Source organism: Stegodyphus dumicola, chromosome 11 (genome assembly GCF_044657685.1).
Source record: "Stegodyphus dumicola isolate Sdum_Otavi_A_Nest chromosome 11, ASM4465768v1".
In the NCBI taxonomy this organism is placed as follows: Eukaryota; Metazoa; Arthropoda; class Arachnida; order Araneae; family Eresidae; genus Stegodyphus; species Stegodyphus dumicola.
Window position 1 is genome coordinate 158,006,614 of NC_140778.1, and position 25,871 is coordinate 158,032,484.

Genomic DNA, 25,871 nt, shown 5'->3' on the forward strand with positions numbered 1-25,871 from the left:
CATCGTTGCCGACACCTTTATTTTGATGCTCTGGTTAGAATTATTGAGATAGCTTATAAAAAAATTTGGTACTATTCCGTTTTGAGGGCCGTAAAAAAATTGCAGCGAAAATGTACGCGCAAAAGCGCCGAATCCAGCAAACGCAGCCATTTAACAGCGCGCCAAATCTAGCGTAAGCGCTGATTTCAGATTGCGTAAGTTTATATAGTGGCATAGTTCTATATTTCTTAAGACGCCATTGAAATACTAGTTTAATTTTTAAATCTTTTTTTGATTTTAAATCCTCTTTTGATATCCTATGGAATTAACAATTTGGGAATTGCCCATGACGAAAAAACGGCAATAGAATTTTGGGTAAAGTGCAGAATCACCCACTGCTTGACGCGTTTTTAAGAATTGCACATACTCGGTATCCATGTGCACATCGACCTATTTTCACTTAAAAGAAAAATCTTAGAATTGCACAAAAATGGCACTGCGCACACCCTTGACTTTATCTATGTACACACCGACCGATTTTCACTTAAAAAGTAAAAGAAAATTGACAAAAATCCAGTTGTTTTTACCCTTGTAAAAAGCGGCAAACAAATAAGTGAGCGATTCTGCACTTTACCGAGAATATTTTCAAAGAAAAGGCATCATTTATTATAGAAAATCACGCTTGAACAACCAACGAGATGAAATTATGCTTTAGCGATAAGTCGGTAGCGAAACAGCGATGCAGGCGTCCATTCAGTTATGTTTAGCAATTTTTATATAAATTATAATAATGATCTGAAATAGTTATTTCCTCTTATGCTTCCATTCAGTCATGTTTAGCCTTTTTCATATAAATTATAATAATAAAATTGTATTATATGAAATTAATCTTTCATCTAAATTAAAACATCAATCTTAGATAGTTATTTACTGTTATACTTCGTTTCTTGCCGCAATTATTACGGTTGCCGCAATTATTTTTGGCAGCATTGGCATCAACAATAGTTTAGCGATTTTTTACGGCCCTCGAAACCGAACAGTACCAAAACGGTAATTGCATAGTCTTTGACAACTGTTCTACGTTTAATTTGAATTTCACTGTTCTGTTTAGTTACATCACCACGAGGTGTGGTTGATATTGTTAGCATAAGAAAGTGCATTTATGTTCTAAATTCTGTTTGGGGCCCTAAGTTATAACTTGTGCATCTTATGCGCAAATCCGGCACTGTCTATGACTCTGTAGTTACTCTCAGACATTGCGATAATTCGCTTCATGTCTGTTAAGAAGTTTTTTGGACTCATTACTAGTTCCAGATAAAATAAACCCCATAAATTGAATATTTGGCATGTAGTGCATAGGGAAGAGCTGCTTTCCTTTACAGGGCAATACATGCCAAGCAGTTTTATAGAAAAATATATGTGGACCAAACATTGGCTACTGTTAAACTAAATGTATTCTTTATTTCTCCCATAGAATTCTTATTTTAAAAGTAAGCACTGTCAGTAAACATTTTAGCGTATTATTACATTTTGTTCCTCTTTTCTAAAATAAATTATCTAAGTGTTTCGAAAAATTTTACCAGAGTTGAAATCAGCTGATAACAAAAATATGTTTTGTCACTGGTAGTATCAAGTTGGCATCACACATGCAGTAATCTGATGTATTAAGTGACTATCAGTATTATTATAAGGAATGTTCTTAAAGTTTACCATACTGAAAGTAATGGGATTCTGTAAATACATCATTTGAGTTGTGCCAAGATGCTGGTAAACCCATTCACTATTAAACGCGCTAAAAACTATTGACACATTTAATACTTCAAGGCATTAAATAGTTACACAAATTATAATTAAAAAGAAAGAATGAAATATTTAATGAGATTCTTCCCATTACTCAGCTTAAACGCAATTTAATAAAACTCCACCCTCAAATTTTGAAATCATAACATGGGAAAAAAGGAAAAAGGTGACTTACAATGTGAAGGACAAGGATCTCCATCATAAAATGTCAATTTTAATCTTATGCCATCGTATGTAATCTTCTGCGATACAGCAACTCCATAATTACGAACATTATTTCCTTCTATTTTGAATATTGTGGAAGTTTTACAGTTAGCAAGATGTGAAATCTCAGGAGTAGCACATACATTTAAGAAATAAGAAGAATTTCCATCAGTCACCTATGATGAGAAAAATTACAGCTTTTACGCTATCTTACAGATACATTAAGGTTATCAAATTTAAAAAAGAATAATTTATTTAGCTAGTTTATGAATTACATTTAGGTAGCATAATGAATGACAAAAATTGGTAATATCTTAAATATATATATATTTAGCATGCCAAGTGTTAATAAACATTGTTGAATAAATCTGTTCAATCAGCCCCTACCGTGACCAAAAAAACCATTACCATAATAAAATTAAACATAAGAAGGCAAAGGGGTTTCTCTTAAAGAAATTAAATTTAGAAAACCAAACAAACTGATTACATTTTCAATATTTTATTTACTTAACCAATTAAAACTCAACTGTAATTAGTTTTATTAGGTTAAGAATAAATGCATTTGCAAATACAAATATCCTAATGCAGTTATACAAATCATCTTATACAAAGTTATTATACAAATATCCTAATTTGCAAATACAAATATCCTAATCCTTAATCAAAATATCCATAACATGCTTACATCTTGTAAGACCTGTCTCTGTTATTCCACATAAACTAAATTAGATCCCACAATGAACCTGGCGAATTCTCACGCAAGCGTGAATTTATTACCAGCACAGAAGAAGGGTGAAAATAGCCCTTTATTAATTCAAACTAATTCAACAGAAAGGCACGAACTTCATGTGTTACAAAAACACAGTCTACTTGCGGTGAAAAAACTAAAACGTAGAAAATAATACAAGTCAAACGTGAAATAAATAGTGCAAGAGCGCACGTAAGTTTATGCCTGGACTCACAGGAATCTAATGTCGTGATACTAATCTGATAAGGCCAAGAGGCTTACTAGCATGACTGCGAAATAACAACGAAATGTGCGCTTGGCTAGGGAAACACGCTCTGAAAAAAACTGAGATATTCATACGTTTAAATAGCCCTTCACTTGAAATTTAGTACAACCTGGCGAGAGAATGTGAGGGGAAGTTTAGAACAGGTAATCAAACTTAAAATAAATTTGTTATGCAAAATAAGGAAACCTCTACACATATAGTGCAAATATAGTTTGTTAAACATTCATGAATCAATTTAAAATTTTATTGAAACGAAAAAGATCCTCATTAAAAAGAGTAGAATGACCAAAACGATAATTAAGTCAATTTATGCACAGCTTTTCTAGACACTTCTCCAAGCAGGTAAGTAAACGCATGGAGGTAAACTAATACAACAAATGTCATCAATATGCGTCTTTGATGCCTCAGTACTTTTAGGAATAAGAATAAACATCGCACTCTTCGAGCTATGTGAGAAAATTAAAAGTTTGAGACACATATTAAAAAAGCCATGAAAGTTAAAGGGGCAGTTAAGTATCAAAATGTTTAAATATTTCATTAGTTATCCTATCAGACCCTGTTGACTTATAAAAACTTAAGCTGCCAATCATACAATCAACTTCTGTGATAGAAAAACACACCATTATCAGTATCATACGCCATATCGGCTTCATAGCACAAAGACCGATGAATATAACAATAATCGTATACTAGAGAATCAGCGAGTGAACGACTTATCACACAAAAATCCCACAAAGAAGAGGGAAAAAGTCTTCTATTTGCATGTAAAATCTCACGCACAGATCACAATAACAGCACACTTATCTTTAGAAAATCGAGATCTAATGTCATCTGAAATATGTCGACAATCTCTCTCAACAACATCATTTACCAACATGCCAGGCATAGTAAACAAGGCAATAAACAAACAATCAAAATGGCACAAATACATCCAAGTAACATCCATGTGCAATCCAGCAAATAAAATCCACGAGAGAGATGCAACTGAATAAAAAAATTACTCAGATACATAAATGCCGTAACTAGTTTAAGAACTTGCCATAGGAAACAAAATCTCGTGAAAATCGCAAGTTACCATGCGAGACAAAATACCACCAAATTTGGCGGCCGTTGCTTTGGCACATCTGTACCTCGGAAGTAAAATTATTAACTCATAAATGATACAGTTAAAACAAGATTTGTCATACCTCATAATATGGCTTCGTTCCTGTCTTTTGAAGTGGGAGAAGATTGAAATATACATTTCTGCTGTCATCAGTATTATTAGAAAATGTGAATTTAGAATCACTGATGAGCTTTACTGGGCATACAATGCTAGTTCTCCATTCAAAAATAAAGTAACACTCATCATCCTCAGTAAGAAGAACATGCTTTCCCTGAAATGCAAAAATTTATTAGTATATTCTGCATACATTATGGCTGAACACAGAGAGACTCGATTTCTGTATGCAAGCAAACAGGAGAAAAATCCCCCTCCTCAAAGAAAAATTATAAACAGCCTATTTTAGAATGTGAAATTTAAATAAAACTAATATTTTTCATATATCAAAATAAGGAAGAAAATTAATGTAAACTGAATTATTCATCATAAATGATGCCTAGATTAATATTTAATAGAGGCAATTCATTAATGTTTCAGTACTTATTTCGAAATTACTCAAAAAATGTTTCATAACTCTCCACGATTAAAGTTTTTTAACAAAATCTTTTCTTTTTAGATGCAATGATACAGTCAAAAGTCGTTAATCCGGACTCGTCGGGACTTCGGCGATTCCGGATTATAGATCATCAGTTTAAATCTGGTAAGATGGCATGCAGAGATAACAAAATTAAAAATATGAAATCGTAATTTATGAAATAAAGAACAATTATGATCTAAAGAGTATCAAAATTTACAAAAAGAAAAAGCTTAATATTTATTTGTTTACTTTATTAAACATTTCTTTCAATGTAAGTTGTTTAAGTTGCTTCGTTTCATGTGATAATGCTTTCTCTTTAATTCTATTAAACAGACATTTCGTGTTTAGTTACAAAGTTCCGCTGTTCAACTCCTATAATTGCTGTGTCGAGAATATCGACTAATTTGTCAATCGAAATTTTTTCGTTTTCAATAACCTCTGTGCCACTTTCTTCACTATCGGAAGCGAATTATAATGACGAGGAACTTGATTTAAATCATATCAAAGACGGAGTACATCGAGATGAAATACTACATTTAGTAAGGAATTATAAGCCAGATAAATTAAAAACATCTGCCCTGAAGATAAGGATAGTGCTGACAGAACAACTTCCAATTCGCTGCGCGCCGTGGCGTTTCTCCCCCCCCCCTGCCGCAGAGAAGCGTGAAATTGATAAACAAATTTCGGATTTCAAAACATACTTTCGCTTTGTAGATCCTTTACATATTAGTAAATATATATCGGAAATTCTATTTGACATAATCGAAAGTTCAAGCTTACTTTTATAAAATTGCTCTAACCGTCTGCAAAAAATAATAAGCCGGATCCAATTCGAAGATTAAGGAACAACGCAATCGCAACATTAATTGAATTAGATAATTTTAGCTTAGCTTATGCCGTCCGTTATACATAAAACGCGCATGCGTAAACGTATTATGCGCTTGCGCACACACATACTCTCAACCGTAAAGGTCTTACGCGCACGCGTAAATCCCTATGCTCATGCGTCAACGCGACGCATGCGCAGAAAGTTTGTAGCTTTGAGGTCCGGATTATAGATCATTCCGGATTATGGGTGTCCTAATAAACGACTTTTGACTGTATTAAAAAATTACTATTACAGTATTAATGATAAAGTATTTATTTATTTGTGAGCGGTTACCATAACCTAAATAAATTAAAGTAAATAAATTAAATAGTTAAAACTCATCTCAGACTGTTTGGTGTTCATTAGAGTTAATCATTTTGTAGTTCCGACAGGAATCAAATTTTAGTTCAAATAAGAAGTTTCAAATTAAAAAAATACTCTAATATTTCAAGAAAATTATTTTAGCCGTTTTACACTGTACATACATTCAATGGTAGATCAAACCTTGAGCATAACATTTCTTTATAACCTTAAGATCTGTGAAGTTCAATTAGCTAATTGACTATGGTAAAGAACTCAAAAGCCAACTGGCTTAATAAGGATGCCTTCACGCAGACTTTATAAAAAAACCTGGCTCATATTAATGTCAAATACAGGAAAGGTTAGGCAAGGTTACTTGAATATGGCAAAACACATAGATCTGTCTGCCTATATTATTGTAACACATATTTACAAATTATGAATAAGCTGAAATAAGATTATGCAAGTGCTTTCAACTAACAGCTACTAAAGTTACGTATTTTACATTGCTGTTACAGTTATAAATATAATACCTCTCTACTAAACTTCTAATCTGAGAAACTATGATAAATTTTAAAATCTAATAATTTTTTTTTTTTTTTTTCATTTTTGTAATAGAGAAGAAGCTAAAACGCATTACTATTTTGCATCATATGGTATATCACATGACAATACTACATATTTACGACTTCTTTCCAAATTGATTTTTTTAGTACTCATTTCTACTAAGTGTGTTAAAAAAGCAAAGATACAACAATTGCAAAGTCATTAAAAATATAATCTGCATGCATTATGTTATTTCTAACTACCAGAAACATAAGCTAATAAAGATACAAAGTGCACAAAATAAAACTGAGAATCACATATTCAAACCATTTATTTATGGTATTTTTTGTAAACAATTATATAAATGACTTGATGTAGAGGAAAAATTGAGAAATTTCATCTATTCAGTTGTCCTTATAAATTCTTATATACTTCTAATTTTAAAATAATAAAATATAACATACATGCATTACATAACTTGACATGATAAATGCAAACTTACTATTCCAGCTTCACTATCACACAAAAATATGATCCTTGCATGATTCTGAAAGTTTGAATTTTTTACACAAGTGGATCCATTAGTATAAACTGCAGTGACATGGCCCATAAAATCAACAAATGGTGCATACTGAACACTTCCTAAACTCTAAAAATAAGTAAACAGATAAAAAAGAAAAGTAAACAGCAATCAAATTAAATATAATATATATGATACATGCATCAACATCTAAAAATTTTAAGCAGTTTTGCCAATTCAGTAAGCAGTAATTCATAATTGGCCAGTTTTTGCCAATTATGAATTACTGACTTGCCGTGGGATTCAGACATGTTTTACTAGTTCAACACAATATTTTCTAAACGTTTTTTAAATTGAAGAATCAACAGTTAAATATTTATTCAAGCATTCTCTCCCCATTTAGTTGGTAGCCAACTATCATCTGCTTTGATGTTAAACCAGGTCTTGAATTCAGGGATGCGTTGTCCATAAGGACAAGGTCGTGTGGAGCCCAAAGGCGCCAAGGATATACTCTTTTTAATTTATTTTGTGATATTGCTTTTGAATTGAATTTTATGGTTTAAGTGCAGAAAACACGATATTTGATTAATAAACGTAACACACAAAACTTAAACAAAAAGCCCCTTTGGGCGTAAAATTTGAAAACTTTCAGATTTTATTTATGTATTTATTTTGTGTGCGTTTATATTGTGAAAAATAATCAGATAATTACTGATTAAAAAGAAGCATAAACCAAGAGAATTTAATAGAATGAAAAACGTACATAGCCCATTAATGGGCAAAATCTATAAAATTCCTGAACATTGCTAGTTTGACATAGGTTAGAATATCAGAGAACGAACTTTTAAGTATTTCCTTATGTTTAAGGAAAGTGCAAACCAGTTTCCCTCAAAAAGTCTCCACAAATGGGATGGGATCCCTTCCCTAGTCATGTCTATGGGGACAGATAACCTTTGTATGCTTTTCTGTACTGATTTAAACAAACAGTAGCCACCATATATGAAATAATAATTATAATGATAAAAATATTATGTAATTGTGAGATCATATACATCGTCGACATCAAGCCGAAACCACGAATCAACAACATCTCTTTCCGAGGGAAATAATTTTATTGGCATATTTGCAAAAATCGATGTTCTACACTCTAGATCTAATGTGGTTAACAAAAACAAATACATTTTACTTTTTGATCATATTGCAAAACAGAAAAATAACAGAAAAAATTCAATATTAATATTAAAGGGTATCCTCGGAAGGGAATGAAAAAATATTGTTCACTTTTTCTGGTTCATTTACATCATATAATAGTTTAGATTCTTGGCCTAAAATTTTAAAATGATATTTATTCAGTTTTAAATTCTATAGTGTAGAACATCAATTTTTGCAAAATTCTTAAAACTGTATTTTTTGCAGTTTTAAAGCATATGTTCTCCTTTAAGCAAAATAGTAAACATTTAAAAATAATATAAAACGTAGACACACACTCTTTGTTCTCTTCCTCTGTTTAACAACAAAGGCGTCTCGACGAATGGAACCGAGATATTTTACTAAATTGCGGGAATCACTATTAGAAGTTCAATTAGGGATAAACTATGAGGGATACGGCCAATTTGATCACGATAAAGTGAAAAGTAACGGATCAGTTGTATAAGACATTAACAACTGATCCGTAACTAACGTCTTCGAAACTTACTACGTTTTTCCTACAAATATTGCTATGTGTTGTGTTACTAGCAATAATTTTTTAACTTGTGTTGAGTTAATATAAATTACTTAATACGGGCGCCATGAAAACAAAAAGCATAAATTAGAAAAAAGTGTAAAAAAAAATTTAGATTTTCTGTTCTCAAAACACTTATACATTTTCTAACGAAATGAACTCTACCGGAAACATTTCTGTTGTGGAAAAAGGTAAGCAATCTTTCCTCTCATTTGAAAGTATAAAATTATTTTTATACTTTCAATTTTTTTATACTGACTATTATATAAAAGTAATTATAGCTATTATAATAATAGATATAATTATAATAAATAAAATAACTTTTTATGCCATTTCAAAATTCATGCAGTAAGTGTTATTATGTATTTATCTAAACTGAAAATTTTGGTAATTGGTAAGCTTGTTCAATTATTAATTACCTGCGGTTATGAATTGTACTAGAAACATTAGTTTCATTTGCATTTATCTTAATTTTAATTAACTGTACTATTCAGAGATATTATCATGCAGATAGTTAATAATGCTTCCAAGTTACGCAGTTAGAGGAAACAATTTTCATAACAAAATTATTTCTTTAATGTATATTAACAAGTCTCCCCACAGGATTTAGGTCGACGAATATAATATTAGACCTTTGCCGGACAAGATGGACCATGTGGAATAAGGCGTACCATCATTTTTATCAAAGCTTTTTCGATATAACTGAAGCCCTAGAACCAACCAGATGCTTATGTGCATAATCTATGGATTTTCGCAATGTAAGCGAGAAGATATGGTTCTGCCGAATTCAATCATTTCATCTGCTTTCATTGTAACATTCATAACAGTATATCATTATCTATCTCATTTAGAAAGAATTCTAGTTAAACTTCAGCGACAAGCTGTTGATATTGTGAAAGCTTATAACATGGGCCAGGAAATAACTGAGTTTTATATATCTAAGTATGAAAATGTAGAAAAGAGTTTTGAAAGTAGATTTGATTATGCTGGACAAATGTGTAAAAAATTAGATACAGTCAAAAGTCGTTAATCCGGACTCGTCGGGACTTCGGCGATTCCGGATTATCGATTTTTCCGGATTATAGATCATCAGTTTAAATCTGGTAAGATGGCATGCAGAAATTACAAAATTAAAAATATGAAACCGTAATTTATGAAATAAAGAACAATTATGATCTAAAGGGTATCAAAATTTACAAAAAGAAAAAGCTTAATATTTATTTGTTTACTTTATTAAACATTTCCTTCAATGTAAGTTGCTTCGTTTCATGTGATAATACTTTCTCTTTAATTCTATTAAACAGACATAATTTCTGGTTTAGTTACAAAGTTCCGCTGTTCAAGTCCTATAATTGCTGTGTTGAGAATACCGACTAATTTGTCAATCGAAATGTTTTCGTTTTCAATAACCTCTGGGTCACTTTCTTCACTATCGGAAGCGAATTATAATGACGAGGAACTTGATTTAAATCATATCAAAGACGGAGTATATCGAGATGAAATACTACACTTAGTACGGAATTATAAACCAAATAAAATAAAAACATCTGCTCTGAAGATAAGGATAGTGCTGACAGATCAACTTCCAATCCGCAGCGTGAAATTGATAAACAGATTTCGGATTTCAAAACATACTTTCGCTTTGTAGATACAAATTACATATTAGTAAATATATATCGGAAATTCTACTTGACATAATCTTTCTAATCTATCATAATCTAATAATGACGTTTCTGCCCCCCCTCTGCCGCAGAGCAGCGTGAAATTGATAAACAGATTTCGGATTTCAAAACATACTTTCGCTTTGTAGTAAATATATATCGGAAATTCTATTTGACATAATCGAAAGTTCAAGCTTACTTTTATAAAATTGCTCTAACAGTCTGCAAAAAATAATAAGCCGGATCCAATTCGAAGATTAAGGAACAACGCAATCTGCAACATTAACTGAATTAGATAACTTTAGCTTAGCGTATAACTCCGTTACACAATAAACGCGCATGCGCATAAACATATTCGCAGCTGTAAGGGTCTTATGCGCTCTCGTAAACGCCTGTGCGCATGCGTGAACGCGACGCATGCGCAGAAAGTTTGTAGCTTTGAGGTCCGGATTATGGGTGTCCGAATTAACGACTTTTGACTGTATAGAGCTTAAAATGCCTCGGAACATTCGAAAGCAGGTCTATCGAAATAATGGTCATTGTGATTCCTTTATTATGCTTTTTAAAACTGCTTTAACAAAGGTTAAAGAGTTTAAGGTGAAAAGCAAAAACAGTTTCGCATTTAATATGTTTGTAAAGTAATAATTAAAAATACTATCCATAACTATGTTACATATAATATAATTATTATTTATATTAAGATAACTTCCATTAATGCAATATATTCGTCATGTAATATTGTATATATATATAAGCGAAATACCACTGACTCATCACGAGATCACCGAAACTACACATACTATTACGAAATGTACAGGCGTGGTAAGATGGCTTCCCGCAAAGCAGTTTTAGGGTTCACATAAAATGGCAAGGAAGGCAGGGTTGACACATTTGGCGAGAAAACGACCATTTGGAGACAAAATTGGCGATATGCCGTGGACGTATGGAGAACCTTCTGGAACGAATTCTAACCGGTTTAGCCCAGAATGTTCTCGAACACAAGCCGAAAGCTATATAAACCCTGCTGCTTCGCAGTCAGACTTTGCCTCGTATAGAGCGCGAGATAGTGTCTCGAGTTAGTCATTCCGTGCGGAGTCGATCGAGTTGACAGCTGGGCAGCGAGTCGTCGAGTGCATCGAAGAGTCTCTTAGTGTACCGCGGTTGGTGCATCCTCAAGAGAGCGTGTTGAGCTCCGGGAACGACTGAACGGAAGAGTCGGAGCCGTGCTCTGTGTGCCGTCGAGTGCATCGCGAGTTGTAGCGTGAAGAGTCTCAAGAGTACGTGGAGTTCCGGGAACGACCGAGCAGAGTCTGGAGCTGCACTCGGGTGCTTTGCAGAGAAGCTGTCTCCACCGTTGTTGCCTGACAGTGTGTCGCTGATTGTTACAGCGTGTTTATAGTAGATCTCCAACGACTGTAAGGTTGACTTTGGAGCTGTCCTGATTAATATTGGTAAAGTGTGTTTCGATACTTCATCAAGTGTCGTCGTTATTCACTCCAAATCCTCACGAAACCCCGTAAAAACGGGTGTCAGAAAAAGAAAGCATAACAACTGGTGTCAGAAGTGGGATTTGCGAGTGAAGGCCAGTGACCCGTCTGCAGAGGAAAGCCATGGCGGAGGAAACGAAGACTTTGATGGACTTCTTGGCTGAGACAATAGCCGGATATGATGAGATAAAAGCTGGATATGAAGAGATGAAAGCTGATATCAAAGCCGGACTGAAAGAAATGAAAGCCGGACTGGGAGAGGAGAAAGCCCGATGAGAAGAAATAAATGTCGGCCGAGAAAAAGTGCGAGAGCAACTCCAACAGGTGAAAGTAGTTTACAGAAGAAACTGAAGCCATAAAAGAAGATGTGAAAATGACAGTAGTGGCATCTGGAGAACCCAAGGATGAAGAAATGAAGGAAGTAAATAACGAACTGCCTGGGAAAGATCCAGGAATGATCGATGAAATATCTAACGGGATTAAAGAAGAACGAAAACATGAAGAAATAAAAGACGGGAAGGAAGATCTTGATTCTCACGTGCCTGAAGTAGAGCTAGAAGAAAGTGAAAATGCGACTGTCAAGTTCGTAGAAACAGATAGTGAAGTTATGAAAACTCAGCAAGTGTTGAATCATCTGAAAGTGCATATGATGCAGAGATGGGAGAAACAGCTTATGCAGTGCATTCCAGTATTGCAAGAGAATTCACCCACTCCACAAAGTGAGTGTGCGTCTCATAGTGCAGATTTTGCAAACAAGGCCTTGTTTCTAAACCTGGATACTTCTGCTTGTAAAGGATCGGATGCTATTCACGACACTGGTGCAAACATCGGAACTGCCTTTCAGGAAATAGAGGTAAATAAGCGTGCACCATCTGCTAAAAATACCGAGGTGAACTGTGCGGCTGCTGCGAACAAACTACAGAGTGGTGAACGAACTGTTTCAAATCTTCCAGTGGATGAGGGGTCTGAAAGGACTGAATCTTCAGACTGTGATATGCAAAACAGAAATGCATCTGAGAACAGCAGTGGAAAAGTATTTGACCCGGGTATAAATTCATTCTGAACTTTGATTTTATACAAATTTAAAATTGTTATGTGGTTAATTTGTGTCTCTAACTTGTATATAGTCTATATATTTGTTTCTTTAGTTATGTTATCTGCATGTTTTAAAGCGTTTTGATTGCATCGAATTTGGATTCTGACCAAGTGTTGTACTGTCCGGGACGTGCAGTCCTTGGGAGGGGGCAGTGTTACGAAATGTACAGACGCGGTAAGATGGCTTCCCCGCAAAGCAGTTTTAGGGTTGAGATAAAATAGCAAGGAAGGTAGGGTTGACACATTTGGCGAGAAACCGCCCATTTGGCGAAAAAATTGGCGATATGCCATGGACGGATGGAGAGCTTTCTGGAACGAATTCTTACCGGTTTAGCCCAGAATGTTCTCGAACACAAGTCGAAAGCTATATAAACCCTGATGGTCCGCAGTCAGTTAGACTGTACCTCGTCTAGAGCGCGAGATAGTGTCTCGAGTGCGGAGTCGATCGAGTTGACAGCTGGGCAGCGAGTCGTCGAGTGCATCGAAGAGTCTCTTAGTGTATCGCGGTTAGTGCATCGTCGAGAGAGAGTGTTGAGCTACGGAAACGACTGAACCGAAGAGTCTCGAGCCGTGCTCTGTGTGCCGTTGAGTGCATCGCGAGTTGTAGCGTGAAGAGTCTCGAGTCGGGAGCAGTACTCTGGTGCTTTGCAGGGAAGCTCTCTCCTCCGTTGTTGCCTGACAGTATGAAGGCTGTGTCGCTGATTGTTACAGCGTGTTTACAGTAGATCTTCAAAGACTGTAAAAAGTGACTTTGGAGGTGTCCTGTTTAATATTGGTAAATAAAGTGTGTTTCGATACTTCATCAAGTGTCGTCGTTACCAAAAACTCCAAATCAGCATGAACTCTGTCATTACTCCAAATCTGCACGAACCCGTGAAGAAAATTAAACGTAACAACTGCTATCAGAAAAGAAAAACGCAACAATACGACTGACTTGAAATTTTGCATAGCTCATTCCACGATGTAGACGCGCACTAATAACGGATTTCATGTAAAGCCTGTCCCAAATGGATTTTTGTTACACAATAGAAGTTTCTTATACATTTGGTTTTCAAATCCAAGTTTAGAATTTTCTTTTACTATTACCAAAACTAGATAGGAAATGCAATGCTGCCAATGAATGCATTTTCCTTTAAAACTAATTAATTGGTAAATAACTTGCATCTATCCAATGAATACAAACATCATTTAAATGATAAGGTTAATAATAACATTTATATTTAATTGTTATCATAAGTTTCATGAAAATAAATGTTATTAAGAGAAATAAATTATTGTGATGAAAAATAAAAATGTTGCTGTTATTTATAATACATAAAATATCAAGGACAAATAATTATAACTGATTAAAAAATTTGGCAACAAAGATAAATTTTTTGTTATGAAACTTATTTATTTTCATGAAACTTATGATAACAGTTAAATATATAGAAACCTTAGTTTTATGCTGGCAATTTTTCGTGCCGTAGGGATACTGGGGATTCCACCACGTTAAATAATGGGAACGGATCCCAATACGCAGTGCCTCGGGGATGAGGAAATCTGTGTATGAGAGATTCACCTACTGACACTATATTTTTCGACTTTAAATTAAAAAAAAATTACAATAATTATCAATTCGAAAACAAACATTTCGTCCATATAAGAAGTCTAGGTTCACATTCAAATAAATAGTGTGCCCAGGAAAGCGGGCGGGTATCAGCTAGTTACCTATATATTTGAAGATGCTGTACTAGGTAGAACAGTATATAAGAAGTCTAGGTTCACATTCAAGCAAAGCGGGCGGGTATCAGCTAGTTACCTATATATTTTAAGATGCTGTACTAGGTAGAACAGTATATAAGAAGTCTAGGTTCCCATTCAAATAAATAGTGTGCCCAGCAAAGCGGGCGGGTATCAGCTAGTTCCCTATATACTTGAAGATGCTGTAATAGGTAGAACAGTATAGCCATAAGAGTCGTAACGGGCACCCTCCCGTAATTTGAGCTGGCTACCCTCCATGAATAATGGTCTCTTTCGACCATGTTTGATGCTGCCATATCACTGATCTTCAGGAATTGTTCTGTTAAATCGAGATTCAACTGTATAGACTATGTTAGTGTCTTTGGCTCATATTGCTTTCGCTATCTCAAATCATACGGAGATATCGCTCCTTGCGAAGTGCCGCTTAGGTCCCGCATGCTCCTTTTTAGGTGTGTTAGTATGACTGCGTTTTATGCTAATTTTTATTGCCTATTTCCATTTGGCAATACGACCTCTATCACACATGAAAATTGTATGTTCTAATTCCCGTTTTTGCATTCGTACCTTTTCTTTTAGCTTCGGTTGCTTATTTTTTTAGAATGAGTGTATTAACTATACCCGTTTCTATAGCTAATCGCTACAGAGTTCAGGGGGGAGGCGATAAAACAAAAATTAATATTTTTGGTTAGACGAAAACAAAAATGCATTTACAGGGTTCGTATACATTTCTGTACATGGAAATTAAGTACTTTTAAGGACTTCAAAGGACAATTAAAGAAAAAAAAATTAAGGACCTATCAACAAATGGGAACTGAACGAATTCAATTAAATATATTTTGTATGCCCGAACTTCACCTTTGTAATAACATCCTCAGAATAAAATAAGTAGGATGCATTATTTATTAAACACAATTATAAAACAGATTTGAGACTAAAATCAGCTTCATCAAATTACCAAGTGGCATTAAATATTTTACATTTATAACAGTTGGACTTCGGAAGAAGATTAGTGACATTTTATTTATGTTTTACTAATAATTAATTCTATGCTGATTTTTTTCTTTCATGTCTCATTTCGTCATGTACTTGCTCCGTCTAGAGCTTACGTAAATAGAAGGTAGATTATATATAAAACAGCATAGGTTAAAATGAGAAGCAAAATCATAATCAACATGACTTGTTACAGAAGACTGACTGTTGCCACGGCTGCTACTTGCCTAGAGAGAGACCTGCTGATCAGAACAAACAAGAAAGCCTGATATAGGCATGTTGGCAAATTTTGAAAGTTAGGCTGCGTTTTGTTTGTCCGATGCTTATAGTGTCATTAGTAATGCAGTTACCTTCCCGTAGAGTTCTACGGTACTAACCGAGTTAATATATTTTAAGGTTGCAATAAACACTAAAGCACCAGTGGTGATAAGTTGATAAGTTTTTTTTTTTTTTTTTTTTTTTTTGCATTATTTTAAGTCTCACTAAATATAAAGAATAAGTGTTACATTAATTTTTACATTTTTGTGCTGCATCTTGTGACCACAGTAAGGATTAATGAAAGGCAATAACTCATTTTAACGTGCAGACATAACTTTTAAGGATGAGCAGTTAGTCACAAATAATTAAATTAGGTGGTTAGATACTCTTAGTAATTATAGATTGGCATTTATTTTTTAACAATATTTGTCAAGACACAACAAAATATTTATGCATCTTTTCAATTTGAAGCCTTTCCAGACATTTTGGCTAATTTATATCAATTGATTCTCGTCAAGCATCTTTCCTAACAATCAGGAATTCGTTTCAATACGCAAACTTTTGTTCCCGCTAGTTTCTGTGTGATTTATCTCCTAATTTATCAATCTCTCGAGAACATATCTATAAGTTTTTACTTGATATTGTAAAGGTTAAGTAGTCCAAAACTCCTGACGAACGTGAAATAAATTATCGCCATGTCTGAAAGTAACTGAAGAGTCAGAGAAAGGTTTAAATTAACCTTTTATTTTAACATAACTGAGAACATAAAGGCATGTTCTTATGCTAACAAAATGAACTAGAGCTCGTGGTGATGTAATTAAACAGGAACAGTCAAATTCAAACTAAAAATGTGGACTAGTAGTCAAAGACCATACAATTTAATTTTAATCTAAGCTGCCTCAGTAATTCAAATGTTGGCAGTGATAATTTAAAAACGAATAATTTCAAATTATCTGAGCTAGCAGGAACTACTGCATCATGCAAGCAGAGACCGAAAACATACTTTGTGTTACAAAACAAAAACTTCAGTTTATCACTATCTAACTGATTTGCACTCTTGTGAGGAAACGGAATGGGTAAGTTATAATAAAGGCTGAAATTATAAACAGCTCGTCAATTTACATAATAATAACTGTACATATTTTTAAAGAATAATTTTCTTTCTTCAACGCGTTTTCCCTTCATTTTAGAATTTTGGGATTTATTTACAAATATCCGTTATCCTAAAACGCTACATGGATTTAAAACGTATAGAAAAAGTTGCTAATTATATTTCTTTAGTAATATGAACATTCAGAATAAATATGAAATGATATATGCTCAGGGCTGGTTACAGAGCTGGTGTGGCAGAATTTAGTTAGACTCTCAGCAACAAAGTCCAGAAATGGAAAAAAGTTTAGAATTCAGAACTGGCACTGACAGAAAAATTTAGGATCCCTAGAGGATGGGAAATGCCTAACACCATCCCTGTCTACGATGTATTGAGACATATATAATGAATCCTTTAAATTATCAGTTTTCAGTTTCTTTATTAATAGGAGATTTCCTTCCTATAAATGCCTGTCCATGTGAGAAGATTAGAAGCATTTTTTATATTTTCCATGCTTGTGTTTAGTGAAAAGTAGACAGAATAAATGGAAGATAAATATGCTAAGAAAAAGACTTCTAGAATCAGAAGTAAAATCTCCAAATATTATTTTTCATTGTTCTTCCGAAACTCTCTCGAAAGTCAGAAATACGATTAAGACATTTTTCATTTCGTTACATTTTTGTGAGATCTTCTAGAATCGCGGGTGTATAAATCTTAAAATCCTTCTGCACTTTCTTAAAACTTCAATCACATCCTTCTAAATTTCAAGTTGCAATGTCTAAAATCCTAAAAAAAAATTAACGCTACGAATTCTGTAGCAGCAAAAAGCCAGAAATATTATGACAAAATTTAAAAAATGAGAGGGGAAAAAGTGTAAAATTGATTTTATAGAGAAAACTGATGCATACTCTGAGACAATTACATGCGGAAAAACTCTGAAAAAGCTAAAAGAAGACATTTTTACTTACTTAGGTAGCTTTCTTGCTTTTGCTAAGAACTGTTTCGTAAATTGTGTTTTATAGCATTTATTACCTTGTTTATTTTTCAGATTAAAAATATTGTATAGCTAGTCCCCAAAAGAGAAAGTAATGTCACTTTATAATATGAGAGCCAAAATAAAAATGTTATACTTTAAAGTTATTTCTTAAATCTTAATTCAGTATATTACCAATATTTTAATGAAATTTATTAATGATATAATGTTTTAAAAAAACAACAAACCATTCCCAGATCGCCTAATTAAAAATTATCATTAGAAATTAGTCTTAAATTCGCCAAAATATTCATTAGTCGCCATATTTAGAACTATTTAATAAAAGAATTCAAATCCCGAAACGCGACAAGTTGTTTAAGATCTTTTCTTTAAAAAGAATGAAATAATTTCGAAATGCTTATCTTTCACTTCTTGCACGGAAACTCGAGTATCGCACCATTTATATAAGAACCAGGAACAAATTATAAACCATTCATAAATTCAAAAGATAACCACTCATTATCAGTGAAACGACAAAAATATTCCTCAAAAATGCTAATTCACATTCAAAATGGCAGTCGTAAAAACAAATAGAATTTTCAGATTAACATTAAGGACCTTCTGCCGATTTCGGTCGAAATTAAGGATTTCTAAGGATCAAATAATCGATTTCAAAGAACCTAAACACACTTAAGGACCGTACGAAGCCTGGACTTTATCACAGTGAGATCAAAATATATTTCTTCGTGCTAAGATATATGAATACGTTTTATTTTGGTTCTAATCCATTTGAACACATTCCGATTAAAGGAATTTAGCCCACGAAAATTTCTTTTTGAGTTCGCACTTTTACAAGGTGAACTTTCTTCCCCAGCTGCTGAAGTTATCCCACACATTTTAAACTTTCCGTGGAAATTCATGCGTTCATTTTGTTTCTAGTACCAATATATGAGTTTTACTAACTGCTTTATAAAATATGACACTTATGTTTTCTGTTAAAGGTAATCCCGTTAATACTGTACCTCAGGTGTATAACGGAGTTTCTATGATTTGAAGCTCAAATGCTCTTTGACTAGAATAATATTTCACTGAAAAAAGTCAGACGCAGTGAAATAGGGCACCAGCAGAATTCCATTCTTAATCTGAGTGAAATTTTTCATCTCTTAAAACCGATACTAATAACATGCTGGACTTAGAAATTAGATGGTGGGAAAAAAAGAAAAAAAAAAACTTTCTTTACTATCACAAACTATTAATTAACAAGTTTTCTTGCATTATGTAGTTCGAATATGTCTCGCACTTTTGCTTCCATATTTACTGCACGTGCCCGTTAAGTTTTATCATTTAAAAATAATTTTTCTTTTTAGGAGCATGATCAGAATCGAAATATCGGTTGAAATAATCCTTTAAAAACTCTTCTGTTTCATCTTTTGTTATCCATCAAATTTTCTAAAAAACATGTATGCTTCACTTAATATAACAGGTTTAATGAATTATCATGCGGAATTTTCAAAGATGCCCAGAAATAAAATAAACATATATACAAAAAGCCAACTTTAATTAAAAAACTGCCAATTTCTGCACATTATTAATATATGCAAATATCTTTCTGCATATATTAATAAAGTGCATAAAAACGGTGATGTTTTACAGTCATGCTTATTAGTACACATTATTGGTATTGCACGATCATTATTCAACAAAAATCTAATGATGAACAAAGTGAAAATGCCATGCATCTTTCTTCCGCAACAGCCACACTACCCTTCATACTCTCTAGAATTATATTCAAGGACTATGATTTATCCCTTAAACTCAACGAAACCACTAACCCACATTCATATTCACACAATTTTCAAAATTACTCATGAAATTCATTGTTTCATCCTTGACATTGTAAGGATTATCTGAATTTATCAAGCAGTTTAATTTTGAGTTAAAGTTACTTTCCTGTCTCTTCTTAATTTCAAGCTTACAACTTCCGGCCAGAACGTATTTTTAGAATCGCGTTTGAGTGCAAATGAGGAGGAGTATTTAACTGTGAAGTTCTACTTACTTCGTTAGAGAGCCTACGGTTCTGACTATCGCGCGTTCGCCTTTTTAGGCTACTCTCTCTCTTAAGCTATTACTAAGCTCGGCCGTACTTTAGGCCCTTGATAGCTTTGCCATTAATTAGCGTTAAGGGGCAAACTCTGTTAGAATCTTGATCTTTTTAGTTTATGTTATATGTTTTCAGTTAAGGTTAGTTAAATTTTAGTTCTTAGTTTTCTGAGTTCAAGTCCAAGTGGAGGCGTTATTGTAAAACTCCAAAAAGGAGTTCTGTTAAACTTTATTGGAATAATAAAGGGTTAATTTAAACTTCTTACGTTCTGTTTGTTCTCTGTCTCACGAACTCAAGCGATTATTCGCTTATCAGTTCCTAAGATTCCCCAACTTAAACAATTAGGAACAATTAGGAATCTTACAACATCAACAAATACGGGCCTGCCAACATCAATATAAAGTTATCATTATGAAACAATCAATGGCAAAGGATCACTGATAATGCTGGAGACGGACAAAAATTACTGTGTTACACTGCACAATTGTTATCACTATAAATTTTCTAAAATGACAAATAAAAACCTTAGATTATTAAAATATGCAAAATTACACTTTTCAAGCATTAAAACAGAACTGCCAATCTAAAGTGTAAAGAATTAACTAATTTAAAACCATAAGCAAATTACTTAAGTTTTCTAGTAGTATAAGCACTTACCTCTGCTGATCCATTGTTTTGAACTCGACAAACTGCTGCCTCTGGAGGACATGAGTTTTTTGGAAGTTTCTGTAATGAGTTACACATGCTTATGTAATACGATGCATTATCATTCAAAACACTAGACACTGCCAGATGATATGTATCTGCTATGCTTGAGAGATCGTAATATGGGCTTACTATCCCTACACCACAATGTAATTGTGTTTGACACGCAAATTTAGTCTTCCAAATAAAAAAATAAGTGCAATCATGGGATTTATATAAAAATTTTGGCTCACCTAATCCATGTCCACAACGAAATTCTATCAAAGTGTTACGAGTAAAATTACCATTATGGCATGGATCGCCATCACTGTAATTCAAAAATATAATTCCGTTATTGTATATCAAGTGACTGTTCAGCTTTCCACCACTCCAGTGTCGCTTTATGCCATTTAATTCTTCTTCACACATGCCTGAATCAGCACCACATGGACTAGAATCATTATTACCACACACACTGAGGTAATATTGATGATTATCTTTTTCATACCTGAATAATCCACGGTTTCTCAAAGGTGAGAGGTTAAACAAATACCCAGTTAAAGGGTCTTCAACTGTGCAATTAACAGAGGCCTTCATTGATTCACTTTCACAAGCATATACTGTATGCCAATCAAAATAATATATACATCCTTCTGTTCCTAAAACTTCTGGCTTGCTGTCTATGCTGTTATGATCACAAATAAATTCAATAACTGTCTGCATGAATCTTATCGTTTCTGTTCCTTCTGCATCACATGGATCTCCAGAAGTATACTTTAATTTTATCTTACCATTATCTATATATGGTCCTTGACTAATTCTACCAAGATTTACAGGTTCATCAACAGGATGGTTTGAAATATCAACTAAACATGAAGCCGAAGCAAAAGGACAAACAGAATGTGGCGTGTGCACCACAATACTGCATACATTAATCACAAATTGTTTTTCATATATAGGATGTTTAACATAATAATTGCCATTACGTAGAGATAATTTGCTTAAATCATAATATGCACCGTGCTCATCTATAACAGAACACTGTATAATATCAAATAGAGGGCATGCATGTACAGTAGGTCACTCAAATAAGAATGTACAATCTTTACTTTCTAATACAAAATATGGTCCAACTTCTTCAGGGCCAAGCTGACAAGTAAAAGTAATTTCCGTTGAATAACTGCATTTCCCATCGCGGTAGTCTGTGTCTGAAGTATATTTAAGCAAAATTCTTCCATTTCGATAAATAAGTCGATCATTTGGCAGACCAAGACTTTTTGAAAATGCAGGATCTTTAGGTTTCGTTTGACAAGCACTTGAATTAACACATGCATTCTGTAAGCCATTCAATTTATGACAAACACTGAAATAGAATTTATATTCACCTACCATTACATTATATTTATTATTACTCTTCAGAGGATTTAAATCGAAAATGTATCCAAAGAAAGGTTCTTTTACTGAGCAAGCACTGCCAACACTGCTTTGAATAGGGCATGCGACAGGAGTTGCTAATGAGAAAATATATTCACATTCTGGTGTTTCCCCTATAAATTTTAGATCTTCTTGTTCTCCAGAACAGAACAAATTTACTATTGTACTACGCCTGAATTCACCATTATGACAATAAGATCCATGCGTATAATAAAGAACTATGATACCTTTACTATTAACAAAAGGCTTATTCAACTGAGAGCCGAGATCATGACCTATACTTTCGTTTTGCAAAGCATTAGTTACACAAGCTCCGGAAGAGCCAGAAGGACATATATAAGATGATACCTTGTTCAATGGTCGACAAAAATTTATATGGTATCTTAAATGTGAATACCTTGGTCTATTGTCAATAGCCTCCCAATTTCTCTTCCTGTATTTTGCAAGAGGATTTAAATCATATTCATTACCATATTCATCAATCACATTGCAGTCAAAATGTGAAGGGATACAAGTAAGAGATGTCTTCATCTCGAAAATTAATTGGTCATTCCTGTAATCGTTAGTTATTAATTTCGGATTTAGATCTGCTGTTGTTTTATTACATGGAAACTTTATTATTACTTCCCTACCGTAAACTCCATCAGGTTGGTAAGAGATTGACAAATCACTTCCAGTCGAATAGCTAAGGAAATATGAATTTAACACAGCTATGTTATATATTAATTTGCCTTTTGAATCAGTTCGACACACACTGACACGTTTAGATTGTTGTTTCCCACCAGAGGATAAACACCCAGATACCACTCTACCACATATATTAAGCTGGTAAGTAGTGTTAAAGTCTACCTTTACTCTGTATGGCTCATTGGCTTTCCAAAGAGGAGTCAAATCAAAAGTAAAACCAGAATCAGGATCAGTAAGCTGGCAACTTTCAAAAGACTGCACAATGCCAGTCGAACAAGCAGCTTTTGTTGACCAGAAAAAAACATATTCACATGCATCAACTTTATTTAAATACTGTAGATAATTGTTTCCAATTTTATCTTCTGCACAGACAAAATGTATTGTTGTCGAATAAGTAACGTTTTTACCATATGCAGTGCAAATATTTCCATTAGTGTACTTAAGAATAAGATGACCAGGACCCTCTAAAACTAGAAGAGTACTTGACTGTCCTAAATTAGATATAACAGCCCTCTCATTTTCACCAACTTTTTCAACCATACATGCAGCAGCTTTTGCGTCACAAGTTAACGGCTCAGCGAAAGGTCGGCAAACACTCAAATAGATCCCCATTTCTTTATTACCTTTATTTGCAACTGGTACCCAACTTTTCTCATAAGCCGATAATAATGACACGTCGTAAATTAAATGAGAAAATAGATCTTGTACCACGCACTCAATCGAAGCACCCTCAACTTCTAAAGCGCCTTTTGGGCATGCTTCAGAAGTGTGCCATTCAAATTTGTACTGGCATTCTGACTCATCTATATAAACCAATATTGGCTTAGAATTAATGTGCCCGTGTTGGCAAAAAAAGTCAATAGTTGATTTCCATCTCTTTCCGCCTTCACAAAGGCTTCCCCCAATATAGGTCAACCTAGTTGAATCTGAAATTAAATCATAAATGGGTGGCACAGTGAAGTTTCCTATATTCAAATATTTACCACTTCTGCCCAAAACACACGCAGAAGAACCTGGACCACAACTACTTAAATTACCTAAATATGACACTTGGCCACATACATTCATGTAATACTTAGCATTATGTTCCTTGTCTATATTTCTTTGGTCAGTGGCTTCCCAAGCTTCTCCTTTCCTTAAAAATAATTCTTTTAGATTAATTTCTTTATTTTTAAAATAAATAGAGCAGTAGTCCCTCCGTTTCAAAACCGTAGATTCAACCGAAGGCTTCAAACATGCATGTTTTGTTCTCCATTCAAATATATGAGTGCAAGAATCTGAAGATAAATGAGAAGGCTCCCCAACTCCATTATTACTAGCTTTAGAATCACAAAGAAATTTTATTACAGTTGAGTGATTTGTAACATTATCACATGATTCTCGGCTAGGATAAGTTAAAGTCACTATACCATGTGAATATACAAGATGTGATCCTTCCGTCGTATCAACTATCACAGATGAATTTGTTCGTTTAGTTGCACAAACAGCAGTTGATTTCAAATTTTTACCACTGCAAATAAAATTTCTAAGTCCACCACAAACACTTAAAGCATATGTGGAATACCTAGCGGACCATGAACTGGAAACATTAAAAACAGGTTTCCTTTTCAAAGGCGTTAAATCTATTTCAACTCCATGAGATTCTCTTGTAAACTGACAAGTTTCCAAACTTCCTTTTAAGTTTTGAGGACAGGCATATTCAGTATACCACTCTACTTTATACTGACAGTTATAGTTAGATATCAATGCTGGCCGACTACTATGATGTCTTGGAGAACATTTAAATATAATGGTTGTCTTAGGTATGAGACTACATCCCTTAGGTGGCTGTGAATATATTTCATCTGCTAAATAAGACAAAATTAGTCCTTCGTGGGTGTATTGAAGGCGCCCATGAGGTTTTCCAAATGATAAATAATTATTCCAATCAACTCTGCATGCTGACGAGTTTGAGCCACAGCCTTCATCACCAGATATCTCAGAACAAACATTGACTGTAAAATCAAAATTTTTTAGATATCCAACTACAACAGAATAGCCTCCTTTCTTAAAATGAGATGAGACAAATCTCGCTTATTACCTTCATGATCAATGACATAGCAAGGAACTTGATGGGATTTGGGTTTGTTGAAGCAAGCAGCTGAGGTTCTCCACCAAAATTTCAGTCTACAGTCAGTCCAAAATATAAGTTCTGGTGCGCCAAGATTTGGTCCACATTCAAACTCTATTTCAGCTCCTCGAATTTCGTTCAAAAGTGAATCACACGAATTATATGTGTGAACATATAGTGTAAAACCATTGTCATCATTGTCCAAAATTAAATAATTAAAACGTGTTTCAATGGCATTTCCAAAACTAAGTGCGTTTCCACCTGAAATTTGACAAATGGAACTTTTTGGACAACCTTGGCTAAGAGAAGCTGAAGTATAATTGAGAGGATTACATACACTAATTTCATAGTACGTAGAAGTTCCATTTATCTTTGGTCCAGATACTGGCCAACCACCTGGCCTAAAAAGGAAATAAAACTTACTGATAATCATTTATAGCTTCATACAGAAAATAAAAATTTTGAAACCATTTATATAAATATTTTTGGCTCTGAGCAAGGCAGCATTATAAATAACATGGCTCTTAGGCAGTCACTCGGTTACAAATTGATGCACTAAAAATGTACAAAGGATAATTTCCGTTTGTTTTTTAAAACAATGCAAAATCCCTTTTGATTTAGGCATAATTTCTTTTAATAAACCCTATTTAAATTATAGAATTAAACAATTTCAACGTATAATTTGCAATCTAATATAAATTTATCAAGTTTTAAAATCGAATTATTCAATAGCAAAAGCTTAACGAAATGTTTATAAAAAAATTATTTTTATGTTACAGATATGTTACTTTTACAGTCAACAACATAAAAAACGCTGAAATTTTATAATGAAAAGGTTTGTTTAATATTGTTAAAGACTGTAACAGTAGCTAAAATAAATAAATTTTTCAGAAAAAAATTCCTTTCAGAAAAAAATTCCTTTGCAT

General features: G+C 33.6%; 1 protein-coding gene across 1 annotated transcript in view; it reads right to left on the reverse strand.

The window, feature by feature from the left end:
• LOC118201919 (cation-independent mannose-6-phosphate receptor-like) overlaps positions 1 to 25,871 on the reverse strand; it is a 110,340-nt gene that overhangs the window by 52,475 nt on the left and 31,994 nt on the right. The window contains exons 2-7 of the mRNA XM_085826384.1: positions 24,916 to 25,346; positions 24,152 to 24,829; positions 21,824 to 23,965; positions 20,688 to 21,742; positions 6,892 to 7,038; positions 4,184 to 4,372 (exon numbers count right to left, since the gene is read on the reverse strand). Of these exons, the coding sequence (XP_085682510.1) occupies positions 4,184 to 4,372; positions 6,892 to 7,038; positions 20,688 to 21,742; positions 21,824 to 23,965; positions 24,152 to 24,829; positions 24,916 to 25,346 (4,642 nt within the window). The remainder of the gene's footprint in view (positions 1 to 4,183; positions 4,373 to 6,891; positions 7,039 to 20,687; positions 21,743 to 21,823; positions 23,966 to 24,151; positions 24,830 to 24,915; positions 25,347 to 25,871) is intronic.